At 43.4% G+C, this 22,946-nt stretch overlaps 2 protein-coding genes across 2 annotated transcripts; both read right to left on the bottom strand.

The window, feature by feature from the left end:
- Positions 1-1,991: 1,991 nt before the first annotated feature.
- PCDHAC1 (protocadherin alpha subfamily C, 1) lies at positions 1,992-4,715 on the bottom strand. The gene is given in 5 exon segments (XM_022566567.3): positions 1,992-3,985; positions 3,988-4,100; positions 4,102-4,190; positions 4,192-4,298; positions 4,301-4,715. Coding segments are annotated over 5 exon segments (2,448 nt in total). The 3' UTR covers positions 1,992-2,261.
- Positions 4,716-5,488: 773 nt separating this feature from the next.
- Positions 5,489-21,872, bottom strand: PCDHA13 (protocadherin alpha 13). The gene is made up of 2 exons (XM_089908581.1): positions 19,428-21,872; positions 5,489-5,566 (listed from the first exon to the last, which is right to left on the bottom strand). Exons 1-2 carry the CDS (start codon positions 21,819-21,821, stop codon positions 5,489-5,491), a joined length of 2,472 nt encoding a protein of 823 aa, XP_089764707.1. The 5' UTR covers positions 21,822-21,872.
- Between the last annotated feature and the right edge of the window lie 1,074 nt (positions 21,873-22,946).

The raw sequence follows: 22,946 nt of genomic DNA, 5'->3' as shown, positions 1-22,946 counted from the left end.
CTCTCAAACAATTCCTGATTCTCAAACTGCATAGACATTGCTGGTATCCTTATCTCTCCTTGTTACAGAAAGCAATGAAATAAAAGAAATAAATGGTGAATTTTCTTAATAGAGTTTATACACTGTGTTTTGATACCTGAAATACTAACATTTTGTGCACCAATTTTCTCCCTTAAAATTAACTGCATTTTAATTTTCATTCACTGCAAAGTTCACAGTGTTATGATGTGCATCCCTACTAATCACTTCGTTATCTACAGGAACTGGACTCTTATTTAACCCCAGAACACAGCACTGAGATTTTTCATGCTAGCTCTAGGACCAGAAAATCCCTGTTGTGTTGTTTCATGATTATATATCATAAGGAAGAAACTAATATGTTTGAAAATAGCCTTTAAACTGTTAACTATATATACACGTAAAGATAAAAGTTAAGTTAAAGTTTTTCCCTCTATGTTGAAGAGTGTTTCCAGCCAATTAATATATTCACAAATTTAATTATTCATTCATCAGCAAGTATTTACTAATCATATATATTGGATTCCATTATATCATGTGTGAATATTAATTATGCAAAATTATAATGGATGCATATCTATTTTATTTGCAGTTAACATAATTATTTGAAGGAAAATAACTTATCCAATTTTCTCTCTTATTACCTAGAAGAGTAGAACATTCCCTTCGTTCCCTTCCCTAATTTCTGCACAACATTTCTCTTGTATCCATGGTCTCTATGAGAAGTTGGAAAGTAATATTGTAAAATTGCTAAGCCAATTGCTCCCACTCCACTCAGAAAGTTTTGAAATGCCAAACAGATAAACTGAGGTATAATTTAATTTTATTAGATGCATTACTCCCAAATATGGTATTTACTTACTTCTAAGTATACTGGTTTCTAAAATAATAATATTAAATCCAAGTTGAATGGACTTTGAATGGTAAGTGCACCTTTGAACACACAAATGTTTCTGACATAACAATTACTCATCTGTCTTCTTTGTGAAATATATCAATAAGAACACAAAATAAAAGGTTGTCAAGTCCTATACCCAATCATCGTATCTTCTTTCTGTCAGTACAAATAGGTGTTTTGCGATATGCCTAGAATTTTTATGTACTTACAAACACTGTGTGGAACTACTAGCTGTGTTTTGGAGTATCATTCTAAAAAAAGACTACTTTGTCAAAACGGGGCTTATTGTAAAATATAGCCTAGAGAGTATGCTGCATTTTATTAAACGGTATAGCATTCACAATCCAATTCAACAGCTATCTCTACCACAAAGCTTCCTATGATTTCCTCCTCCCTGCCTAGATGTTCTCTCATGTTATCTCTCTCCCTTCTTTGAACATCCACTGCAATTTACTTTTACATGTCTTAGGTTATCATCATTTTAAAATCATGTATTGTAATGGTTTGAATAAACGTCTCATCATCCATGATATTAAGTTTGTATTACACAAAGACTCTTACATAATTTTCATTCTCACCTTAGGAATCAGAATGCCTTACACATATCTGTTGCTCAAAATACTTCTAATGAAGGGATATTTGCTTTAAGTAATTCCTTAAAGAAATTCGTAAAAGGAATTATTTAAAGACACCCCAGGGGAATTCCCTGGTGGCACAGTGGTTAAGAATGCACCTGCCAATGCAGGGGACACAGGTTCAAGCCCTGGTCCGGGAAGATCCCACATGCCGCGGAGCTACGAAGCCCATGCGCCACAACTACTAGAGCCTGTGCTCTAGAGCACTGAGCCCGTGTGCCACAACTACTGAAGCCTGCATGCCTAGAGCCTGGGCTCTGCAACAAGAGAAGCCACCGCAATGAGAAGTACATGCACTGAAACAAAGAGTAGCCCCTGCTCACCACAACTAGAGAAAGCCCACGAGCAGCAACAAAGACCCAACACAGCCAAAAATAAGTAAATAAAAATAAATATTTTTTAAAAAGACCCCCCAGGTTGTTTATTACCTGTACCAGAAACTTTGGTGCTTTTTTTAAAATTTTAGACCTTTATGCTATATTATTTTAGTTGTTCTGTAATAGGTTTGAATTTCTTACCTTGCTTTCTCAAAAATAAACTGTAACCTTCTTGAGGCCAAGGTCAGTCTCTTTTAATGCCTATATCTTCCCAGAATCCTTAGCACAGGGGATGCTAAGCAGGAGCATTCAATTCATTGGATTAAATGTTGCCAAAGGCTCATCTAAGAAACATTTCAGAAATAGCTAGTGGTCATTTCCTGGTCAAGGGAATCAAATCCCATAAAATTTGCTTACCACGGCATTTACATTTGCATGATCCCCTTTCCTATTGTGAATCTGAATACAGGATATTGGCACATTCAGTTCTATCCCAGAGGCCAAATTTCTCAGGTCAGCAGCACTGTATTCCCCACGCAACAGCAAACTGTTATTGTCAGAACCAAGTCCCAGAGAGGCCCGACAGAGGAAGGTCTGAGAAAGTCTTTCGACTGTAGTGACATCTATTGTGGCAGATGTCATGCAAGGATTCAAAGCCATCTTGCTCCCATATCTCAACTCCTCTGGAGAGCGACAGCAGCTCTGAGAGCAACAACCTGGGATCTGGCTCAACTTGCTACTCACAAAGAAAAGTAAGCACCCCAGAAATAAAAAGGAAATACAGGCCAGGGCAACTACTAAATACAGGTTCTGGGCAGAAAGGTGCCCGCCTTTTTCCCAGCCATCTTCAAAGTCTGGAAGGACCCGAGGGACAGAGTTGCTCAACAGAACGCCCAGTGTGACACAGGTGGAAAGTGATGGGTCTCCATGGTCCCGAACCACTACCACCACCCTCTGTTTAACTGCATCGGTGGGAAGAACTAAGCGAGCAGTATGGAGCTCTCCCATATTGGCTGAAATTCTAAAAAGGCTCGAGTCAGAAGCCTGAGAGATGTGGTAAGAAAGCCAAGCATTGGAGCCACTGTCTGCATCCTCTGCTACCACTTTTGTGACCAGGTGTCCTGTTCTGGCAGAGTGGGGCACAATTTCCACTGGGACAGAGCCATTTCTGGGCAAGGGAAACAAGATGACTGGAGCATTGTCGTTCCTGTCTACCACAAACAAGTTCACAGTCACTGTTGCACTTCTGGGAGGAATGCCACCATCCTGGGCTTCCACTTGGAAGTGACACTCCCTGAGCTGCTCAAAGTCAAAGGAAATTTTGGCAGTGATAGCCCCACTGGAGGAATCTACTGCCACCAAGTTAGAGGCTGCCTGCCCTTCAGAGATAATATCCAACAGCTCATAAAAGATGACACCATTCTTCCCCAGATCTGGGTCCTGGGCAAACACACATCCTAGGGAGGTCCCAGGGCCATTGTTTTCTGCCACAAGAAGTTCCTGTTTCGGTTGAGGAAAGTTTGGTGTATTGTCGTTCACATCAGCAACTGACACAGTCAGTGTCCTGCGGGTGCTAAGTGGGGGCGAGCCACCATCTAAGGCAGTGATCAGGACCTGGTATTCACTGGCCTGCTCCCGGTCCAACGGCCCACCAGTCAGCAAGCTGTAGTAGTTGTCAAAGGAAGCCTTCAGCTTAAAAGGGCCTCCAGTGGACATGCTACAAACGACCTTACCATTGGGACCAAGGTCCTCATCCCTTACACTGAGAGCAATCACTGTGCCAGCGGCGGTGTCCTCGGAAACTGGCCTGGAGAAAGTGGGGTGGTTCACATAGGGATCGTGATCGTTCACATCAGTCACTTCCACCAGCAGTTTGGCGGTGCTGGCTAGACCGAAGGCGCCTTCATCCCTCGCCTCGATGTATGCCTCCAACAGTGTTTCAGGCGGACCCAGTGAAGCAGCTACCCGCAATTCCCCATTTCTAGGGTGCACGTGAAAGTGGTGTCGCAGCTTTGCCTGCGTGCTACTGCTTAAGGAGTACCGGATTTCCCCATTGGAGCCTTCATCCGGGTCCGAGGTTTGAACTCGGAATAACACAGTCCCGTTGGGGGGACTCTGGGCACCTTGGTGCGGTATACTGAGCGCTCAAATACAGATGCATTGTCGTTTGTGTCCACCACGACGATGGTGACTTGTGCGTCTCCGGAGCGCGCCGGCGGCCCGCCGTCCCGGGGTGAGCACCAGCCGGTGGGTGGCACGCTGCTCCCGATCCAGCCCTTTCTCCAATACCAACTCCGGGTATTCGCTGCCGTCGACCCGCGCACGACCCCATGTCCAGGCGAAAGTGCTGGCTGGGGCTCAGGCTGTAGCTTAGCACCCCATTGCTTCCCTCGTTGGCATCTTGGGCGTTAGGGAGAGTAAAACGGGCTCCGGCATCAGGAACTCGGGAATGTGCAACTGCACGTCGCCGGCAGGGAAGTGAGGCGAGTTGTCGTTGGTGTCTAGGACGTGAACGTGAATATTGTGCAGCTCCAGCGGGTCCTCCAGCACCAGCTCATAGGTCAGAACGCAGGCAGCTTTGTCCCCGCACAGCCGTTCGCGATCCGCCGGCTCTCTGACCACCAAGCTTCCGCTGGCCAGATAGACCTCGAAGTAGGGCTCGCCGTGGCTGGAAAGGAAGCGAAAGTTCCGCAAGGACAGAGCGGCCGCTGACAGCCTCAAGTCCTGGGCAACATTGCCTACGGCTACGCCCCGTTCGGTCTCCTCCGACACGGAGTATTCCAGCTGTCCCGCTGCAGAGCCGCAGGAGACCCACAAACATAGAACCGCCACCCTCCAGCCCACCATCCTCCCTCCCTCTCGGCGTCCTCGTTCCACCAGCGGTGACCCGGGACCATGCTCCGGACTCCCGGAGATCACAAGCCGTGGTTTTAAAAAAGAAAAAAACGAGGGCCGACTGGCCGCTGCTGCCGACTGGAGGTGCAGAGACCGCCGACGTTCGCCTTCCGAATACCGGAATTGCCCGGGGCCGGCCGGCTGCGAGCTAGGCTTGCTAGACTGGAGGCTTGGCAGCCGTCTGGGAAAGCGGAGCGGACCGGGTGCGGAGGAGTGCAGCGCCGCCTAGGGGTGCAGAGACGAGGTAAACCGCCGGCGTTGGGGAAGCGCGGTCTCCGTTCCCAGCCAGCTGGGATCTCGCCCCGCGCCCTGGCAGCGAGCGCGGGGGGCAAGGAAGACGCTCCCAACAACTAATACGACTTCCCTTAAACGGCGTTTCCTAGGACAACGCCCTGAGACCGCCGCGGTCTTAATGTCTACAACCTCTCCCTTAAGGTTGAGGTTGTACTGGGGCTGAGGTCGGCTGGCGTTTCTCCGCGACTGATTGAAAGCGGAGCGTCGGGCCCCGGGTGCTCGGACCCACTGACTCCCTACATTGCCCGCGGAGAGGGCGGAACTCCGACAGGAACCGCAGGGCGGAGGCGCTGATAGGCGGAACCGTGACCGTGAACCACGACACCTTCGAGGCTTAAGGAAACAGGAGCCCACAAACCAAGTGCTGGGATGCATTCCGTGCTGGATTCTCAGCCTCTCCGCTGCGGGTTTAAGTCTCTTCCTGCACCTTCTTATATCCCGGGAGCTGCCAAGATTTCAGCAGAGGCTACCAGCGAGAGGCAGATTGGGAAGCTTCCCCGGGATTCTCGCTTTTCAAGACACAAAAGCGTGCGAGCTCAATTCCGGTTCCACGTTTCCGCTTTTTTGCGGATCAGCAGCTTCTCGTTCCCCAGGAGGCCCTACTGGGAGTGCTTTGCAAGCGGCCCCCGACGCTGTGGGCGAGGGAGGAGGTTAGCACCAAAAACTCAGAAAGATTGACAACTCATCCCCAAACAGGACGTGCAAAGTGAAGGGGAGAGAAAGTACTGAGATACTTTACAGAGTGTGACCAGAAAACTGTTCTGCAAATTTGCTCTCTGTAAATGTTTAGAAAACAGCACTGAGGTGGGGTAAGAACTGGCTTGATACCCATAAATTCTCCAGCTTTGTTTTTTGGCCGGTCTTCTGCACGGAAATCGGGACAGTGATCTGTTTTAAGAAAAACAGCTCTTGGCCGCAATAAATACTGCCAGATTCCACCTAGCACCCAATAACCAGTGGCTTCTCCAGAGAGGGAGGAGAGCTGAAAAAGAGACTGACATTAAACACTAAATTCCTCACTCAAATCCTTCTTTTAATACAATTGCAGTGTCCAAAGGCCCAGGAACCAAAATTTGAAAGACAAAAGCCAAGTAGAGATAGAGAATTGAAGCTTTCAGGGCATTATATTTCCTGGTCAGAAAACTGCCTAAAAGTATCGATAATTATTGAAGCTGAGTACAGGATACATGGGGTTAATTACACAATTCTCTCAACTTTAGTGTATGTTTGAATATTTCTCTAATAATTTTTTAAATTGTCAGTTAAAATGGAGGTGGGGGCAGGAGTAGATAGGCAGCTCCAGCTTTCTGGTTTAAGACTAAAAGTGGGATTGGTAACTTCAGTGTGCCACTAAGAACCAGTCTCCTCTGACCATCACAAACCCATTCCTTATTTCTTCCAAGGAAGTAGGGCAGGCTGCCACATAAGGCAATGTAAGTATATAGTAAATGCCCCTGACTAATTTGTCTTTCCGAACTAGGGAACCAAAAAAATCATTGACGCCAAGTCTTGAATAAAATTAAAGCGAGAAACCTGTCAGCCCGTTGAAATGTTGTTCGGTAGAGTCATAAGCATAGCCATCATTGGGGAATCCTCATTAGGATGTGAAATAACTAATAAAAATTGAATTGATTCCTCACCAAATTTCAGAACCAAAACTGATTTTCTACTTCAGTGTGAGAGATTATTAGGATTTGCATTTTCTCAATTCAATGCTGCTAACCAAGCTAACTGCTTTGGGGTAAAAGGTTATACTTTTTGCTTTTCCATTAGCAGCCGATGAAATGCACCTGGAGAGATGTACTCAAGTTTTGGAAGGCCCGTGAATTTTACACCTGCAATCAAGCTTCTTATTATCCCGGGTTTAGGAGGATAGTGAGGCAGGAGATAGATGGGCTCCAGGCTAGACATTTACAACTAGCCTCCTGCTCACACTTCCTTGGGTTAGAAGAAGATGAGCTCCAGGCCGGACATTCATTACCAGCCCCCTGTTTACATCACATACAAGAGACAAACGGGCTCCAGAACTACATATTTATGACCGGACTCCAGTGTATATTTCGAGATCTGCACCTTGATGTAAAAACCAGCAACAGAAATAGGATAAATAACTGGACATTGGACATTTTTATGGCAGGGACCGAGTGGGACTAAACCCTGTTAAAAGATCAAGAGTTCATACATTTCCCATCCTTGGGGCAAGGGAAATATTGCACATGCTTAGAAAAGGCTCCTTGGGGGTCAAAAGGGAGGGGGCACCACCCCATAATATGTGATGCTAAGGCCATCCCATAGCCTCTGGGCTGTTGTGCACGCATGTTGGGGAGGGTCCTAAGGCAGGGCAGGTGTGGAAAAAGAAACCAGATAATTGGCCAAAGGTAAACAAAGACCCAGAAGAACTGCCCTATATAGATGACTTAACCACCTCTTTACTGAACTCCTCCTCATTAAGGAGGGCACCTACACCCTTTCTCTCCGGGTGTGCATCTCTGCCTTGCTTCTATCTTAACTAAACAAACTGTGCTCTCCCACTTGTTGTTGTGCTGTGTCTCTAATAATAAACTTTGTACCTGTTTTTACAGTTTTGCCTCTGTGAGAAATGCATTTTTCACTGGGAGCAAGAGCCAGGGGGTGTGGCAGCTAGGATTCCTGGTTTTCATCCAGGCTACCCACGTTCAATTCCTGGGCAAGGAATTAAGATCTCGCTTCACGCCATCACTCACTTCTGCCTCTCCGAGATCAACAGGATGTGTGGGTGTGGATTAGGAAGTGGGGAGAAAGGAAAACACATACTGAGAATCAGCATGGAAAATCCTGACAAAAACTCTCCCCCATTCACACACTTCTCAGACTTTTGGCTTCCCTTTTCTCCTGTTTCTGTTTAAACTGCCACTGATGTTTATTTTAAAAAGATTTAATTAGCCTCACGAATAAGTAGATAGAGCTCTCCTAGTAGAATTTGTCCCACCATCTGCCTCCCTATCTTTAGGCATAACCGGGATTTGTGGGAACGTGGTATTTACTGACATAAACTGGAGTTTGTGGGAAAGCAATATTTGCTCATATAAACTGGGATCTGTGGGAAAGCAACATTTAGGAGATACTTGGGATATTTGGATATCCCAAAGATGAGAAAGTCTCAAGACTTTTTTGTTTTGTATAAGATTGCTAGGTGAATAAAATCGTACATTAACAAAACTTCTCTTTAGCAGAACCTTTCCTTTCTAATATTTCATTTGGCCAGTTTATGGCATTTTCCATAGTGTCTCCTAATTCAAATATTTTCAAGCTTTTAATTAGGTGGAAGTACAAATTTAAGTGGACTCTGTGCAAAAACATTGTTCTGATTTCTGCTTGGGTTCTATTGCAAAGACTGTTATTATAAAGCTCTCCCACCAAACTTGGCCATAATCTGTAAATTCAAGAGATTTCTAGCCACAATGCATAAGTTCATATTAGAGATATTGAAGCCAAACAGGAGAATAATCTGAATACCCACCAAAGAGTTTGTCAGCAAAAGGATACTGTACTTTATTTATTTATTTATTTTTTGCAGTACGCGGGCCTCTCACCGTTGTGGCCTCTTCCTTTGTGGAGCACAGGCTCCGGACACGCAGGCCCAGCAGCCATGGCTCACGGGCCAAACCGCTCCACAGCATGTGGGATCTTCCTGGACCGGGGCACGAACCCGTGTCCCCTGCATCGGCAGGCGGACTCTCAACCACTGCGCCACCAGGGAAGACCAGGATACTGTACTTTAAATAAGATTTTCTTAGTGCTTAAGATTATTCCCTGGGAGTATGTTATGTACTTATGGGAACTAAATTAAAAGACTGGACATGACAACCACGTTAAGCAAATTTTCATCCTGTAAAATAGCTTCACATAGTGTTAAAATCAAGCCTAACAGGGTGGGAGTTGTTTGAGGGTAGAGATCTGTATCACTCAGTTTTGTTTCTTAAATATCCAGCTAAGCTTTGCGCATGTAAATTAAGTGGCTATGTATCTCGATACATAGCAGCCTGGCCTACGTCATTCATTGTTTCTTTTTTTACTTGAACACCTTACCAATGGCACACTGCTATAGAATTTCTTAAGTTTGTACTACCAAGTTTTTCTCCATAATATAATATCATTTAAAATGTCATAGACCCTTTTTCAGCTGCATCACATACCTTTTTTATGATGGATTAAAAACTAAAATTCACATTTGTTTTTTTCTAGATGTTATTAAGCCACAGATCAAAAAGTCCTAGACTTTTTTTTTTAATTTATTTATTTTTGGCTGCGTTGGGTCTTTGTTGCTGCACGCAGACTTTCTCTAGTTGCGGGGAGCGGGGGCTACTCTTCGTTGCAGTACGTGGGCTTCTCATTGCGGTGGCTTCTCTTGTTGTGGAGTATGGGCTCTAGGGCGCGCAGGCTTCAGTAGTTGTGGCACACGGGCTCAGTAGTTGTGGCTCACGGGCTCTAGAGTGCAGGCTCAGTAGTTGTGGCGCATGGGCTTAGTTGCTCCGCGGCATGTGGGATCCTCCCGGACCAGGGCTCAAACCCGTGTCCCCCACATTGGCAGGCAGATTCTTAACCACTGCGCCACCAAGGAAGTCCCAGTCCTAGACTTTTATACTTAATTTTTTAACTCAAATTTGCTGAATGTCATTGTGTTAAGAGCTAGCCAATCTGATTCAATCACATATTTTACCTATATCAAACTTCATATTCCTACATATTTGGTAAGCAGTCACACCAGATCTTCCTCTGAGCTTCAGAAAAAGATTTTCATCAAGTGTGGCTGAAAAGGAAGGCTTGCAACCACTACCAACCACCCTACCTGACATCAGTTTATTAGGAGCACCTAACCTAAAATAAAGATCTGAGAAAGACACTATCAACATTCTCCAAAAAGGACTCTACACAAATCCCACATTATATTAAGTTTCAAAACAAAGTATTTCCAGATCATTATTGTGATATATATTTAAAAGAAAGTTGATAAAAATTTGACAGCTGTCACAAAAAAAAATGGCCATCTTAATTTTAAACAGTAAAAACACTAGAATTTTTCCCATGAAAAATCAGGAGCATAACACCACACCTCATGTCATAGTTATTATTCAATACTGACTTGGATATTCTGGACAACACAAGATAAGGAAGTGTGTGTGTGTGTGTGTGTGTGTGTGTGTGTTAGAAAGGAGTATAAAATATACTGTTAGATGATAAATTTATAGGTAATATAATTTTCTACTCATAAAATCCCAGAGAATTAAAGAAAAAATAATTAGAACTAAAAAAGAGCTCAATGAGATGATTAGCTTAAAAATAAAAAACATACCTTTCCTACATACCTTCAATAACTAGACAAAAAGTGGGATTTCTATCAATTATGGATAAATGAAAATAAACATTTCAATTTAATAAAGTTATATCTTTTTAGGCTCCGGACGCACAGGCTCAGCGTCCATGGCTCACGGGCCTAGCCGCTTCACGGCATGTGGGATCTTCCCGGACCTGGGCACAAACCCGTATCCCCTGCATCGGCAGGCAGACTCTCAACCACTGCACCACCAGGGAAGCCCTAAAGTTGTATCTTTGATGAAACTCTTTAAAACATTTGAACTTCAACCATAGTATATATGAAGAGAAGTTACCAAGTGCCATGAAGATTGAACTAAGATAAGAGAAAATGCTGAGATAAGATTCCTGCCACTGGAGACCTTGGGAAAAGCTGGTAGATTGGAGTTTTCCAGAGTAGTGCTTCACACTGAGATATAAAACCAAAGGTCCCTTGTTTGGAACAAAAACACCTAGGTACATAGGCTAAATCAGGCAGCGTTTTCCTGTAAACCCATTTGTCAGCGCAAAATAGGAGAGAAAGCAGGACTGAATGTGATAGTGAGCAGAGGCACCATTGTTTCAAGAGTGAACCTAAGAATACGGTAAAGTTAAGAGAAAACTCTAGATGACAAATTGCTCTGCAGCTGCCAGTTCTCATTAGTTGGAGGTATGTAAAAGCTAAGGTACACGCAAACTCCTCTAACGAACGGTAAACAAGGAAATGATCACGTTAGTCCAGAGCACTGCTGGCCCATCCATTTACACTTTCCACCTGCAGATAGCTGGTGCTAAAGGAACTCCTCTCAAAGATAAATAGTAATCAAAAAAGAGCCAACATAGGATCTACATAAATATTACAAGAAGGAATAAGAAAATAAATATGAAAAATAACAGATGAGAACACACAGGTCTCTGGAACTTCCCTGGTGGTCCAGTGGTTAAGACTCCGTGCTTCCACTGCAGGGGGCACAGGTTCGATCCCTGGTCAGGGAACTAAGATCCCACATACGGCATGGCCCGGCCAAAACAAAAAGCAAAAAACAGAAAAACGCCACAGGTCTCTAGAGGTCTCTAGTCAGAAGATTTATGAAACAATTTTAAAGGGTCTCAGAGAATTAAGAACTCAAAACAAAGATACAGAATTTCAAAATGAAAAGGCCACAAAAGACCATGAAAACTGAGCTGATGCAATTCATGAAATAAATGGAAGAGAAATATAAAATCAGAAATAACAGAATATAATAACAGAAATTAAAGCCACATTGGAAACACTAAAAAAGTGAACAGGCTCTGCTTGGTACATAGTCAAGAACAAGAAGAAACATTTGAGAAGGCTGAGAAAAATAAACAGAAAGAACAAACTTCCCGTTTCAGCTCCAACATGTAAAGAGCTTAGAATTTATCACTCCTTTCCTTATAATAACAAGAAGAAAAGCTGGATACATGACTTTTCCTGAACCCATCAGAGAACTGAGTTTACAGGGAAAACCTCTGCCCTGAAATCTGGAGAAACAAGCAAATCCAGAGAGTCACAGCCAAGATCTTCTTCCACGGAGCAGAAGCCACTAGAGCCAGAGGCTGGTAGGGAACACTTAAATGGAAATTTTGACAAATTGCTGAAGGCTGAGTTGTGGACTATCTTGAGAGTGAGAAACTCCTGGAGGGCACAGTTGGGGCCCCCTACACCCAATTTTACGGGCTTTGCTTTCAGGAACCCCACTAGGTTCTCAAAGTGAACATCCAAGAAACATTCCCTTGTGGCTCTGGCAGGGAGAGAGGAAGAGTACTCCTTCTGAGATATGCCCAGAGGCTTCTCCTTTTAAAAAAGCAATTGTATGTAACAATATGTATAAATGTATTGCCGGGCCTATAATATTTAGAAATGAAACAACTTTGCCAATTACAGTACAAAGGAGGTGGATAGAAGAACAGCTGTATTAGATAAGGAAAGGACAACAGATGGTAATTCTGATCCACATCAACAAATGAACAGAACCAGAAATGGCAAATAAGAAACACTATAGGGCTTCCCTGGTGGTGCAGTGGTTGAGAGTCCGCCTGCCGATGCAGGGGACACGGGTTCGTGCCCCGGTCTGGGAAGATCCCACATGCCGCGGAGCGGCTGGGCCCGTGAGCCATGGCCGCTGAGCCTGTGTGTCCGGAGCCTGTGCTCCGCAGCGGGAGAGGGTACAACAGTGAGAGGCCTGCGTACAAAAAAAAAAAAAAAAAAAAAAGAAACACTATAAATATATAATTGCTTTCCCTTTTTCTCTCAGCATCTTTAAAAGATATAAAATTATATAATATAATAATTATAACAATGTACTTTCGGGTTTGTAATATATAGAGATATATACTGGTTTCCTGCAGCTGCTGCAAAAAAAATTACCACACATTGGGTGGCTTAAGACAGTTTTTCTGACAGTTCTGGAGGGGAGAAATCCAAAATCAAGGTGTTTGAGGGGCTGTACTGGAGGCTTCTGGAGGCTCTAGTGGAGATTCCATTCCTTGCCTCATACAGCTTTTGGTGGCTATTTGCATTGCTGCAATCTCTGCTTCTATCTTCACATGGCCTTCCCTCTGTGTCTGTGTCTTCCCTTATTCTATCTCTTATAAAAAAAAACTTCTCATTGGAATTAGTGCCCACCTGGAAAATCCAGGATGAACTCATCTGAAGATCCTTAACTTAATTACATCTTCAAAGTCCTTTTTTTCCTAATAGGTCACTTTCATAGGTTCCAGGGGTTAGGAAGTGGACATATCGTTTTGGAGGCCACAGTTCAACCCACTATAAGATGTAATAGCTATAATAATAATAAAGCAAAAAGGGTGGAAGAAAAAGAGCTATATAGGAGTAATATCTTTCTGTCTTAATAGAATTAAGTTAATATAAATCTGGAGATACTGTTAAGTTATAACGTATATAGTAAATTCTAGAGAAACCACGGAGAAAATAACTCAAAAATACAGTTTAAAAAAAAATACAGTTTAAAATTCATTGAAGGGGGCTTCCCTGGTGGTGCAGTGGTTAAGAATTCGCCTGCCAATGCAGGGGACACGGGTTCGAGCCCTGGTCCGGGAAGATCCCACATGCCGCGGAGCAACTAAGCCTGTGCACCACAACTACTGAGCCTGTGCTCTAGAGCCCGCGAGCCCCAACTACTGAAGCCCACGCGCCTAGAGCCCATGCTCCACAGCATGAGAAGCCACTGCAATGAGAAGCCCGCGCACAGCAACAAAGAGCAGCCCCAGCTCGCTGCAACTAGAGAAAGCCTGTGTGCAGAAACGAATACCCAATGCTGCCAAAATAAATAAACAAATAAATAATTTTTTTAAGATGAAAATATTAAGGAATAAATTTAACAAAAGAAATATAAAATGCATACTCTGAATACTATAAAACATTGTTGAAAGGAATTAAAGAAAATGTAAATAAATGGGGGGAAAATCCCATGCTCATGAAGATAGTATAATTTCATACTGTTAAAATGGCAATACTCCCCCAAGTGATCTACAGAGTCAACAAATTCCCTGTCAAAAGTAAGCTGGCTTTTTGCAGAAATTGACAAACTGATCCTAAAATTCATAAGAAAATGCAAGAACACCCAAAACAGCCAAAACAATATTGATAAAAAAGAACAAAGTTGGAGCACTAATGATTCTTGATTTAAAAACTAGGTACAAAGTTACAATAATCAAGAGAATGTGGTAGTGGGATAAGGATAGACATATAGATCAATGGAATATAATTGAGAATCCAGAAATAAATTCCCACATTTATTCATCAGTTGATTTTCAACAATGGTTCCCAAACACTTCAATGGGAAAAGAATAATTCTTTTTCAATAAGTGATATCAAGACAACTGAATATCCACTTGTAAAGGAATGAAGTTGGACCACTACATCACATTATATACAAAAATTAACTCAAAATGGATCAAATGACACCAGCAAGATGTCAGAATAGAAAGTTCCAGCCCTAATTGTCCCACAAAAATACCAATTCATAATGATATATGTAATAAAATACCCTTGCAAAAATTCCATAATCAAGAAGTTGGGAGTACCTAAGTGAGCATAAAGCTGAAACAGCTGTATTGAAACAAATAAGAATAATTTTACTTTACTCACATCAGCCCCTCCCCCAAGCTGGCACAGCTCAGCACCAGGAAAAAACACCCTGGTTCATTACTCCACCTTCAAGGGGAAAGAGAAGAGTAGAGCATGTGTCCAATGTTTCAGCTTCTTGGAGGGCTGCCTGGGGGACTAGTTTTTATATTGCCTCGCTCAGAGAACTGATGGAACTGGCGTAGTTTGGATGCCTGAGAGCCGTGAAGAACAAAAAATAGCAAGGGGGCAGCTAGCTCCCTTGGGAAGGAGAAAGGAGAGTGTGAATCCAGCCTTTCAGGTTTTTGGAGGGCTGCTCAAGGAACTGGTATCTTTCTCACCTGACTTGGAACTGTCAGGGAACCAAGATACTTTAGATGCCTAGTGGCCACTGAGAACAAGGGAGAACAGCTTGCTGCTATAGAACCAGAAAATTGAAATGTGACAGAAAGACAGTAGAAGGAGCAAGAGAGATCATTTTAAAGCATCTGATCAAGAGATGCAAAAAGAAAAAATAGTGAAAAGGAATGAAGAAAGACTATGGGACTTAAGGGACACCATTAAAAGAAATAATCACTGGAGTTTCAGAAGAAGAGAGAGAGAGAAAAGGGTACAAAGCTTATATAAATAGTGATGAGAACTTCCCAAACCTGGGGAGGGATTTGGACATCCAAGTTCATGAAGCCAATAGGTCACTCCAAATTTTCAATGCAAAACCATCTTCTTCAAGACAAATTATAATAAAACTGTATAAAATCAAAGATGAAAAGAGAATTTTTAAAGCAACAAGAGAAAAAAGTTTATATTAAACAAGACAACCCCTATAAGGCTATCAGCAGATTTTTCAGCAGGAGAAATACGCCAGGAGAGCGTGGGATGATATATTCAAAGAGCTGAAAGAAAATACATGCCAACCGTGAACACTTTTCTCTACAAAGTTGACCTTCAGAAATGAAGGTGAGGACTTCCCTGGTGATGCAGTGGTTAAGAATCCACCTGCCAATGCAGGGGACACGGGTTCGAGCCTTGGTCCGGGAAGATCCCACATGTCGCAGAGCAACTAAGCCTGTGCACCACAACTACTGAGCCTGCATTCTAGAGCTTGTGTATCACAACTACTGAAGCCTGCATGTGTAGAGACTGTGCTCCACAACAAGAGAAGCCACTGCAGTGAGAAGTCTGTGCACCGCAAGGAAGAGTAGCCCTGCTCGCCGCAACTAGAGAAAGCCCACGCACAGCAACGAAAACCCAAAACAGCCAAAACTAAATAAATTAATTAATTTAAAAAAGAAAAGAAATGGAGGTGAGATAAAGACTTTCCCAAACAAACAAAAGCTGAGGGAGTTCATCACCATTAGATGTGCCTTACAAGAAATGCTGAAAGGAGTTCTTCAAGCTGAAATGAAAGGCTACTATCTGGTAACATGAAAACATATGAAAATACACAATACACTTATAACGGTAAGTATATAGTCAGATTCAGAATAATCTAATACTGTAATATGATGGCATAATAACTAACCACTTAACTCTAGTGTAAGGGTTAAAAAACAAAAGTGTAAAAAATAGATATAGCTAAAAACAAATAGATATAGCTATAATAATTTGCTAATGGATACACAATATAAAAAGATGTCAAGGACTTCCCTGGTGAGGCAGTGGTTAAGAATCTGCCTGCCAGTGCAGGGGACACGGGTTCGAGCCCTGGTCCGGAAAGATCCCACATGCCGCAGAGCAACTAAGCCCATGTGCCACAACTACTGAGCCTGCACTCTAGATCCTGCGAGCCACTACTACTGAGCCCGCATGCCACAACTACTGAAGCCCACACACCTAGAGCCTGTGCTCCACAACAAGAGAAGCCACCGCAATGAGAAGTCCATGCACCACAACCAAGAGTAGCCCCCGCTCGCTGCAACTAGAGAAAGCCTGCGCGCAGCAACAAAGACCCAACACAGACAAAAATAAATAAATAAATAAATTTATTTTTAAAAAAGATGTCAATTATGGCAACAAAAACAAAAAATAAAGTAAGGGAAGAAGGCTTCCCTGGTGGCACAGTGGTTAAGAATCCTCCTGCCGATTCAGGGGACATGGGTTTGAGCCCTGGTCCGGGAAGATCCCACATGCCGCAGAGCAACTAAGCCCATGCACCACAACTACTGAGCCTGCACTATAGAGCCCATGAGCCACAACTACTGAGCCTGCGTGCCACACTACTGAAGCCTGCGTGCCTAGAGCCTGTGCTCCGCAACAAGAGAAGCCACCACAGTGAGAAGCCCGCGCACTGCAACGAAGAGTAGCCCCTGCTCACCTCAACTAGAGAAAAGCCCGCATGTGGCAACAAAGACCCAATGCAGTAAAAAAAAATGGATAAATAAAATAAATTTTAAAAAATAAATAAAAATAAAGGGGAGAGTAGAAGAGTAGAGTTTTTGTATGTGATAAAAGTTATCAGCTTGAAATAGGCTGTGATAGCTATAGACATTTCAAGTAAGCCACAGGGTAACCACAAAATAAACAAACAAAAAACTATAGTACATATGTACACACAAGATAAAGAAAAGGGAATCACAGTATACCCCAATGGAAAATCATCAGTTCACAAAAGAAGATAGCAAGAGAGGAGGAAAAGAACAAAGGAACTACAAAACAACCAGAAAACGATGAACAAGATGGCAATAGTAAGTTCTTGCCTATCAATTATTACTTTAAATGTAAGTGGAATAAATTGTCCAATCAAAAGGCATAGAATGGCAGAATAGGTTTTAAAAAAAAAGAAAAAGAAAAAACCAGCTACACGTTGCCTCCAAGACATTCCCTCTCAAAATGAAGATATGGAAAAAAGACACTCCATGCAAATGGAAACCAAAAGAGAGAGCAGAGGTATCTATACTTGTATCAGACAAAATCGACTGTAAGTCGATTAAGTAGAAAACTGTAACAAGAGACAAAGAAAGCCATTAATAGTGATAAAGTGGTCAATTCATCAAAAGGATATAATAATTGTAAATAAATTGCACCTAACATCAGAGTACATAAATACATAAAACAAATACTAACAGATCTGAAGGAACTAAGAGACAACATTACAATATCCACTTTCATCAATGAATACATCATCCAGAAAGAAAGCCAATGAGGAAACATTGAACTTGAACTATAATTTACACCCAATGTACCTAACGGATATACACAGAACATTTCATCCAAGGGCAGCAGAATATACATTCTTCTCAAGCACACATGGACATTCTCCAGGATAGATCAGATATTAGGTTCAAAACAAGTGTAAGCAAATTTTAAAAGACTGAAATCATATGAAGTATCTTTTCCAACCACAATGGTCTAATATGTGGAAATTAACACACTCTTGGAAACCAATGGGTCAAAGATGAAATCAATGGGAAATTCAAAAATACCTTGAAACAAGTGAAAATGAAAACACAACATATCAAAACTTATGAGGTGAAGCAAAAGCAGTGCTAAGAAGGAGGTTTATAGCAATAAATGCCTACATTAAGAAAAAATGACCTAACTTATATGGAATCTAACAAACAAACTCATAGATACAGAAAACAAATTGGTAGTTGCCAGATGCAAGGGGTGGAGGGTGGGTGAAATGGGTGAAGGTGGTCAAGAGACACACTGACAGTTATAAAATAAATAAGCCCTGGTGATGTAATGTACAGCATGACTATAGGTGACTATAGTTAATAATGCTGTATTATATATTTGAAAGTTGCTAAAGAATAGATCTTAAAAGCTCTCATTAAAAGAAAAAAATTTTTGTAACTATGTATAGTGATGAACGTTAAGTAGATTTATTGTGGTGATCATTTCACAATATATACAAATATTGAATCATTAGGTTGTACATCTGAAACTAATATAGTATTATATGTAAATTATATTTGTTTAAATTAAATTTAAAAACAAATGTTTGTTAAATGAATTTAATTAATGAATGTTCAATCTAAAAGGAAGACCTTCCTAACTAAACCTAGAGACCTTAAAATCCATAACAGAAAAACAGAGAAATTTTTAAAACACTTTTATATGGCAAGATATACCCTAAACAAATCAATATATAGGAGGAAAAATATTTGTGGTATAGATGGAAGATAAAAGCTAATTATTTGGGACTTCCACAGCCAAAAATAAAAAGATAAATAAATTAATTAATTTTTAAAAAATGATACATCCAGAGTGTGGAGTACTACACAGCTATTAAAAGTGTCAGACTTGTAGGGATTTCCACGAGGTATTGGTGACTGAGAAATGTAAAATGGATTATCTCTTCTAATAAATTATCCAAAAGAAACAATAACAAAAAAAACCCACCAGGTATATGCATGTGAATGAATAATTAACTGAACATAAAAATGTTAAAGGAAATCATATTGGTTATCAGACAGGGGAACAGTGATGTGTCTAGAGGAAAATGAGGAGGGAGCAAACAAAAAAAGATTTTTTAAAAAGAAAGAAATATGCACCTTTAAAAAGATGTTATGTTAAAAGTTATGGCACTGTTCAAAACAAAACCTGTATGTGGGTAGAGGAATAAATTTTAAAAATAAAGAGATTTTAAAGTTTAATTATGGTTAGCCTCATTAAAGCAAAAGTTTTCTAAATGCTCAAGTAATCACAATGTGGAGTTTCTTGAAAATGCTTATGTAGGTAATAAATACTTTATAACTATTAAGAATACAACAAAAGCAAATTATTAACATTATGAACAATATTATGGCTTTTGCCTTAAGATTTCAATCTGAAGAATAATGAAACTAATGATGTCAGTAACACTCATGAAATACCATAATGATGAGCAAAATTAAAGAACGATCTTAAAATTGAGATCGAAGAATCTTAAATAGAAAACTGTGAGGAGGGCTAAAACAGTAAGAAAATTTCAAATACGACCTCACCTCTTTCAACTGTTCTGAATCTGGTTCTATTTCACCTGTTACCTCTGCAGAACTCAGACAAGGAGGAAGGCTGGGGCTGAAGGCCATGAGGTCTGCCTTGGGCGGCCCCTCCCCAGAGCACACCCGCTGCCGCCTCTGCTGCGAGTAAGACCAGCTCCCCACCGCGCTGGAGCACACCAGCGTGGGCTTCCCGGGCCCGCACGCGCCCTCGCTGGGCGGCGCCGAGCACCGCAGCGCCGTGTACAGCAGCAGCGTGAGCACCAACAGGCTGGACACCGCGCAGATGGCGATGATCAGGTACACGTTCACATCCACCAGAGCGGCCTCCGCGCCAGCGGCGCCGGTCGACGCCCGCGTAGAGGCCTTGGGCGCCTGGCCGCTGTCCTCCAGCGACAGCAGCACGGTGGCCGTGGCCGTCAGCGCCGGCTCGCCGTGGTCCTTCACCAGCACCAGCAGGCGCTGGCGCGGCGCGTCCGCCTCGTCCAGGGCGCGCGTCGTGCTGATCTCGCCCGTGTACAGCCCCACGCGGAACGGGCTGCGCGCGCCACCCGCCGCCGGCTGCAGCTCGTACGACAGCCACGCGTTGTAGCCTGAGTCCGCGTCCACCGCGCGCACCTTCGCCACCACGTGGCCCGCGCCCACCGACCGCGCCACCAGCTGACTCAGTGCGCCCGCCCCGCCGCCCGGCCCGGGCAGCAGCAGCGCGGGCGCGTTGTCGTTCTCGTCCAGCACGAACACCTGCAGCGTCACGTTGCTGCCCAGAGGCGGCACGCCCGCGTCGTGCGCGCTCACCTGGAACTGCAGCAGCTCCAGCTCCTCGTGGTCCAGCGGCTGCAGCGCGTACACCTTGCCGCTCTCCGCGTGCACCGACACGTAGCTCGACAGCGCTCGCTCGCCCACCCGCCGCTCCACCAGCGAGTAGGACACCAGCGCGTTCTCCTGCGCGTCCGCGTCCCGAGCGGACACCGTGAAGATGTGGCAGCCGGGAAGGTTGTTCTCCTTCACCAACACCGTGTACTCGGGCTGCGCGAACGCGGGCGCGTTGTCGTTCACGTCGGCCACCTCCACGGACACGCTGGCTGTGGCCGACAGGGAAGGCGAGCCCGCGTCCCGCACTGTCACTACCACCTCATAGTTCGCCACGCTCTCGCGGTCCAAGGCGCTGTCAAGCAGTAGTGAATAGTAATTCTTGAAGGTGGACACCAGCTTGAAAGGGCTGTGGGGCATCAGGGAGCAGGTCACCTGCCCGTTGGCGCCGGAGTCGCGGTCGGACACGCTGATCAAGGCGATGACAGTGCCCACCTGAGCGTCCTCTCGCACCGGAAGAGCCAAAGAAGTGACGGTAACTTCTGGGGCGTTATCATTGATATCTACTATTTCCACCAAAATGGTACAATGACCCGCCATTGGAATATTCCCCTTGTCAATTGCTTCCACGGATATTTCATACAATTTCTTTTCTTCGAAATCCAATTTACCTTTTGTCCGAATTTCTCCGCTGCTGGGATTTATGGAAAACGCATATAATATTGTAGGCGATACAGGTCTTCTAAATGAGTAGATTATGTCTGCATTCGTACCATCATCAGGGTCTGTGGCATTTAATTTGATCACTAATGTTCCATTAACTGCATTCTCTAACATTCTCACTTTATAAATTAAGCGGTCAAATTCTGGGGCGTTATCATTCACATCCAGGATTGTAATCAGCAGCTGAACTGTGCCGGTCAGCTCGGGTTTGCCTCCATCACTAGCTGTCAATAATAAACTATGTTCCTGAATTTCCTCTCTGTCCAATGATTTCTTTAACACAAGTGATAACGAAGACGTTTGTTCACGGTTGTTTTGTGTGCCCAAAGTGAAATAATCGTTGGGATAGACTCGGTAGGTCAAGGCAGAGTTTACTCCAATATCTGCATCAGATGCGCCATCTAGTGGGAACCGAGTTTCCGGAGGTCTAGATTCAGCAATGATTATTCTTTTTTCACTTTCAGGGAACACAGGCGGGTTGTCGTTAATATCTGTAACTTCCACCTCCACATGAAACACCTGCAGCGGCCTATCCACGATCACCTCCAGGTGGATGCTGCACTCCGCGCTCCGCCCGCACAGCTCCTCCCGGTCGATCCGAGAATTCACAAACAGAATGCCGTTCTGCAGATTTACCTCCAGAAGGTCCCCGCGGCCTTTGGACGCCACCCGGAACAGGCGCGGCACCAGCTCCGTCAGCTCCAGCCCCAGGTCCTGGGCGATGCGGCCCACGAAGGTGCCGTGTTTGGCCTCCTCCGGAACCGAGTAGTGGACCTGGCCGCTCCCCGCCTCCCAGGCTGCGAGGAGCAGAAGCGAGAGAAGCAAAAGCCGAGCTCCTGGGCCTCCTCTCCAGGAAGACAGCATGGTACACTCAAAAGCCTTCAGAGATATCTGAAGTATATAGACTACCTTACCTCAAATGCCTCTCAAGGTCTAATTTTACGGGCTTCTATTGCGGGAGAATTCACTAGAGGTTTTCCACTATCGGCCAAATTTTCCGCGGGGAGGAAAGAGGGGAGGCGCTTTCTTCGAGGAATTGTTCTCAGTGAAGAGCGACACCATGCGCATGAATGTGTAAGTGTAAAAATGACTCGGTCCATATTTTCGGTTGATGTAGGGGTTTTTTTTTTTCTTGCATTTCGTGACAGTTTTCATTGCAAATACGTAATGGAAGATTAAATGTTTTTCTTTCCAGCAACAGTAAATCACTGTATTCTGCTCAGCACTGGATGCTAGTTGAAATTGGTTGATGAGTTCCATCTTTCCACAAGTACATTTTTGCATGTGTAAAACGTGGTGCAGAATTTGTAAAAAGAGGTAATATTCTACATTTGCTTTTAGAACTCAGACTCTAGTTCTGCACAGCTTTGTAGATTTGGGTGGGAATGTCCTTTTCCTGTAATATTTTTGAGACCTATTCACACAACTCCCTTGACTCAAAATGGAAACATAACGAATCACATAAGAATAAAACAGATGAATGTGAAAATTCGGTAACTGATATACAAGATTTTAAATAAACACAATATTTATAAATTCCCCCAAATATGACTGTGAAATTTGGATAAAATATTTGTATTCGAAGGAAATGTCCATCAATGTGCGTATGAGTTTGTATGTGCGTGTGTGTGTACATAAACACACAATGTAGACCATTTAGATATAACAATTCTTTAAAGTTCTGGATTCTCTTTGTATAAAACATGCCAAGAACTAGTATATTATGTATTTGCTAGAAATGAAATTACTACCAATAGGTTAAATTTCCCTCTTCTCTCTCCGTATCATACACCATCACTGGAGAAAGTCCTACTATCATTTAAACTGACTGATTTTCCAAGTAACAACAGGTATATACAGATGTTAACACATCTCTAGCAAGGAAGAAAGGAAGGGGCTCTTACTTTTATCTAATACTGTACCTATCTTTACCAACTTACCAAGATCCAGGCCAAATAGGGCTAGGAAAGAAAGAACATAGCCCCAATA

This window comes from Delphinapterus leucas, chromosome 3 (assembly GCF_059928025.1).
Source record: "Delphinapterus leucas isolate spDelLeu-1000000601 "Yukka" chromosome 3, BTC_Dleu_Yukka2, whole genome shotgun sequence".
Lineage (NCBI taxonomy): Eukaryota > Metazoa > Chordata > Mammalia > Artiodactyla > Monodontidae > Delphinapterus > Delphinapterus leucas.
This window is presented reverse-complemented; position numbering and strand designations above follow the sequence as displayed.

What these genes read in the sequence shown, in the direction of transcription:
- PCDHA13 (XM_089908581.1), bottom strand. Translation starts at nt 21,821, where the DNA reads ATGCTGTCTTCCTGGAGAGGAGGCCCAGGAGCTCGGCTTTTGCTTCTC. An exon ending in ATTCAGAACAGTTGAAAGAG is followed by an intron (nt 5,567 to 19,427) that starts GTGAGGTCGTAT and finishes TGTCTTGAAAAG; the next exon opens with CGAGAATCCCGGGGAAGCTT.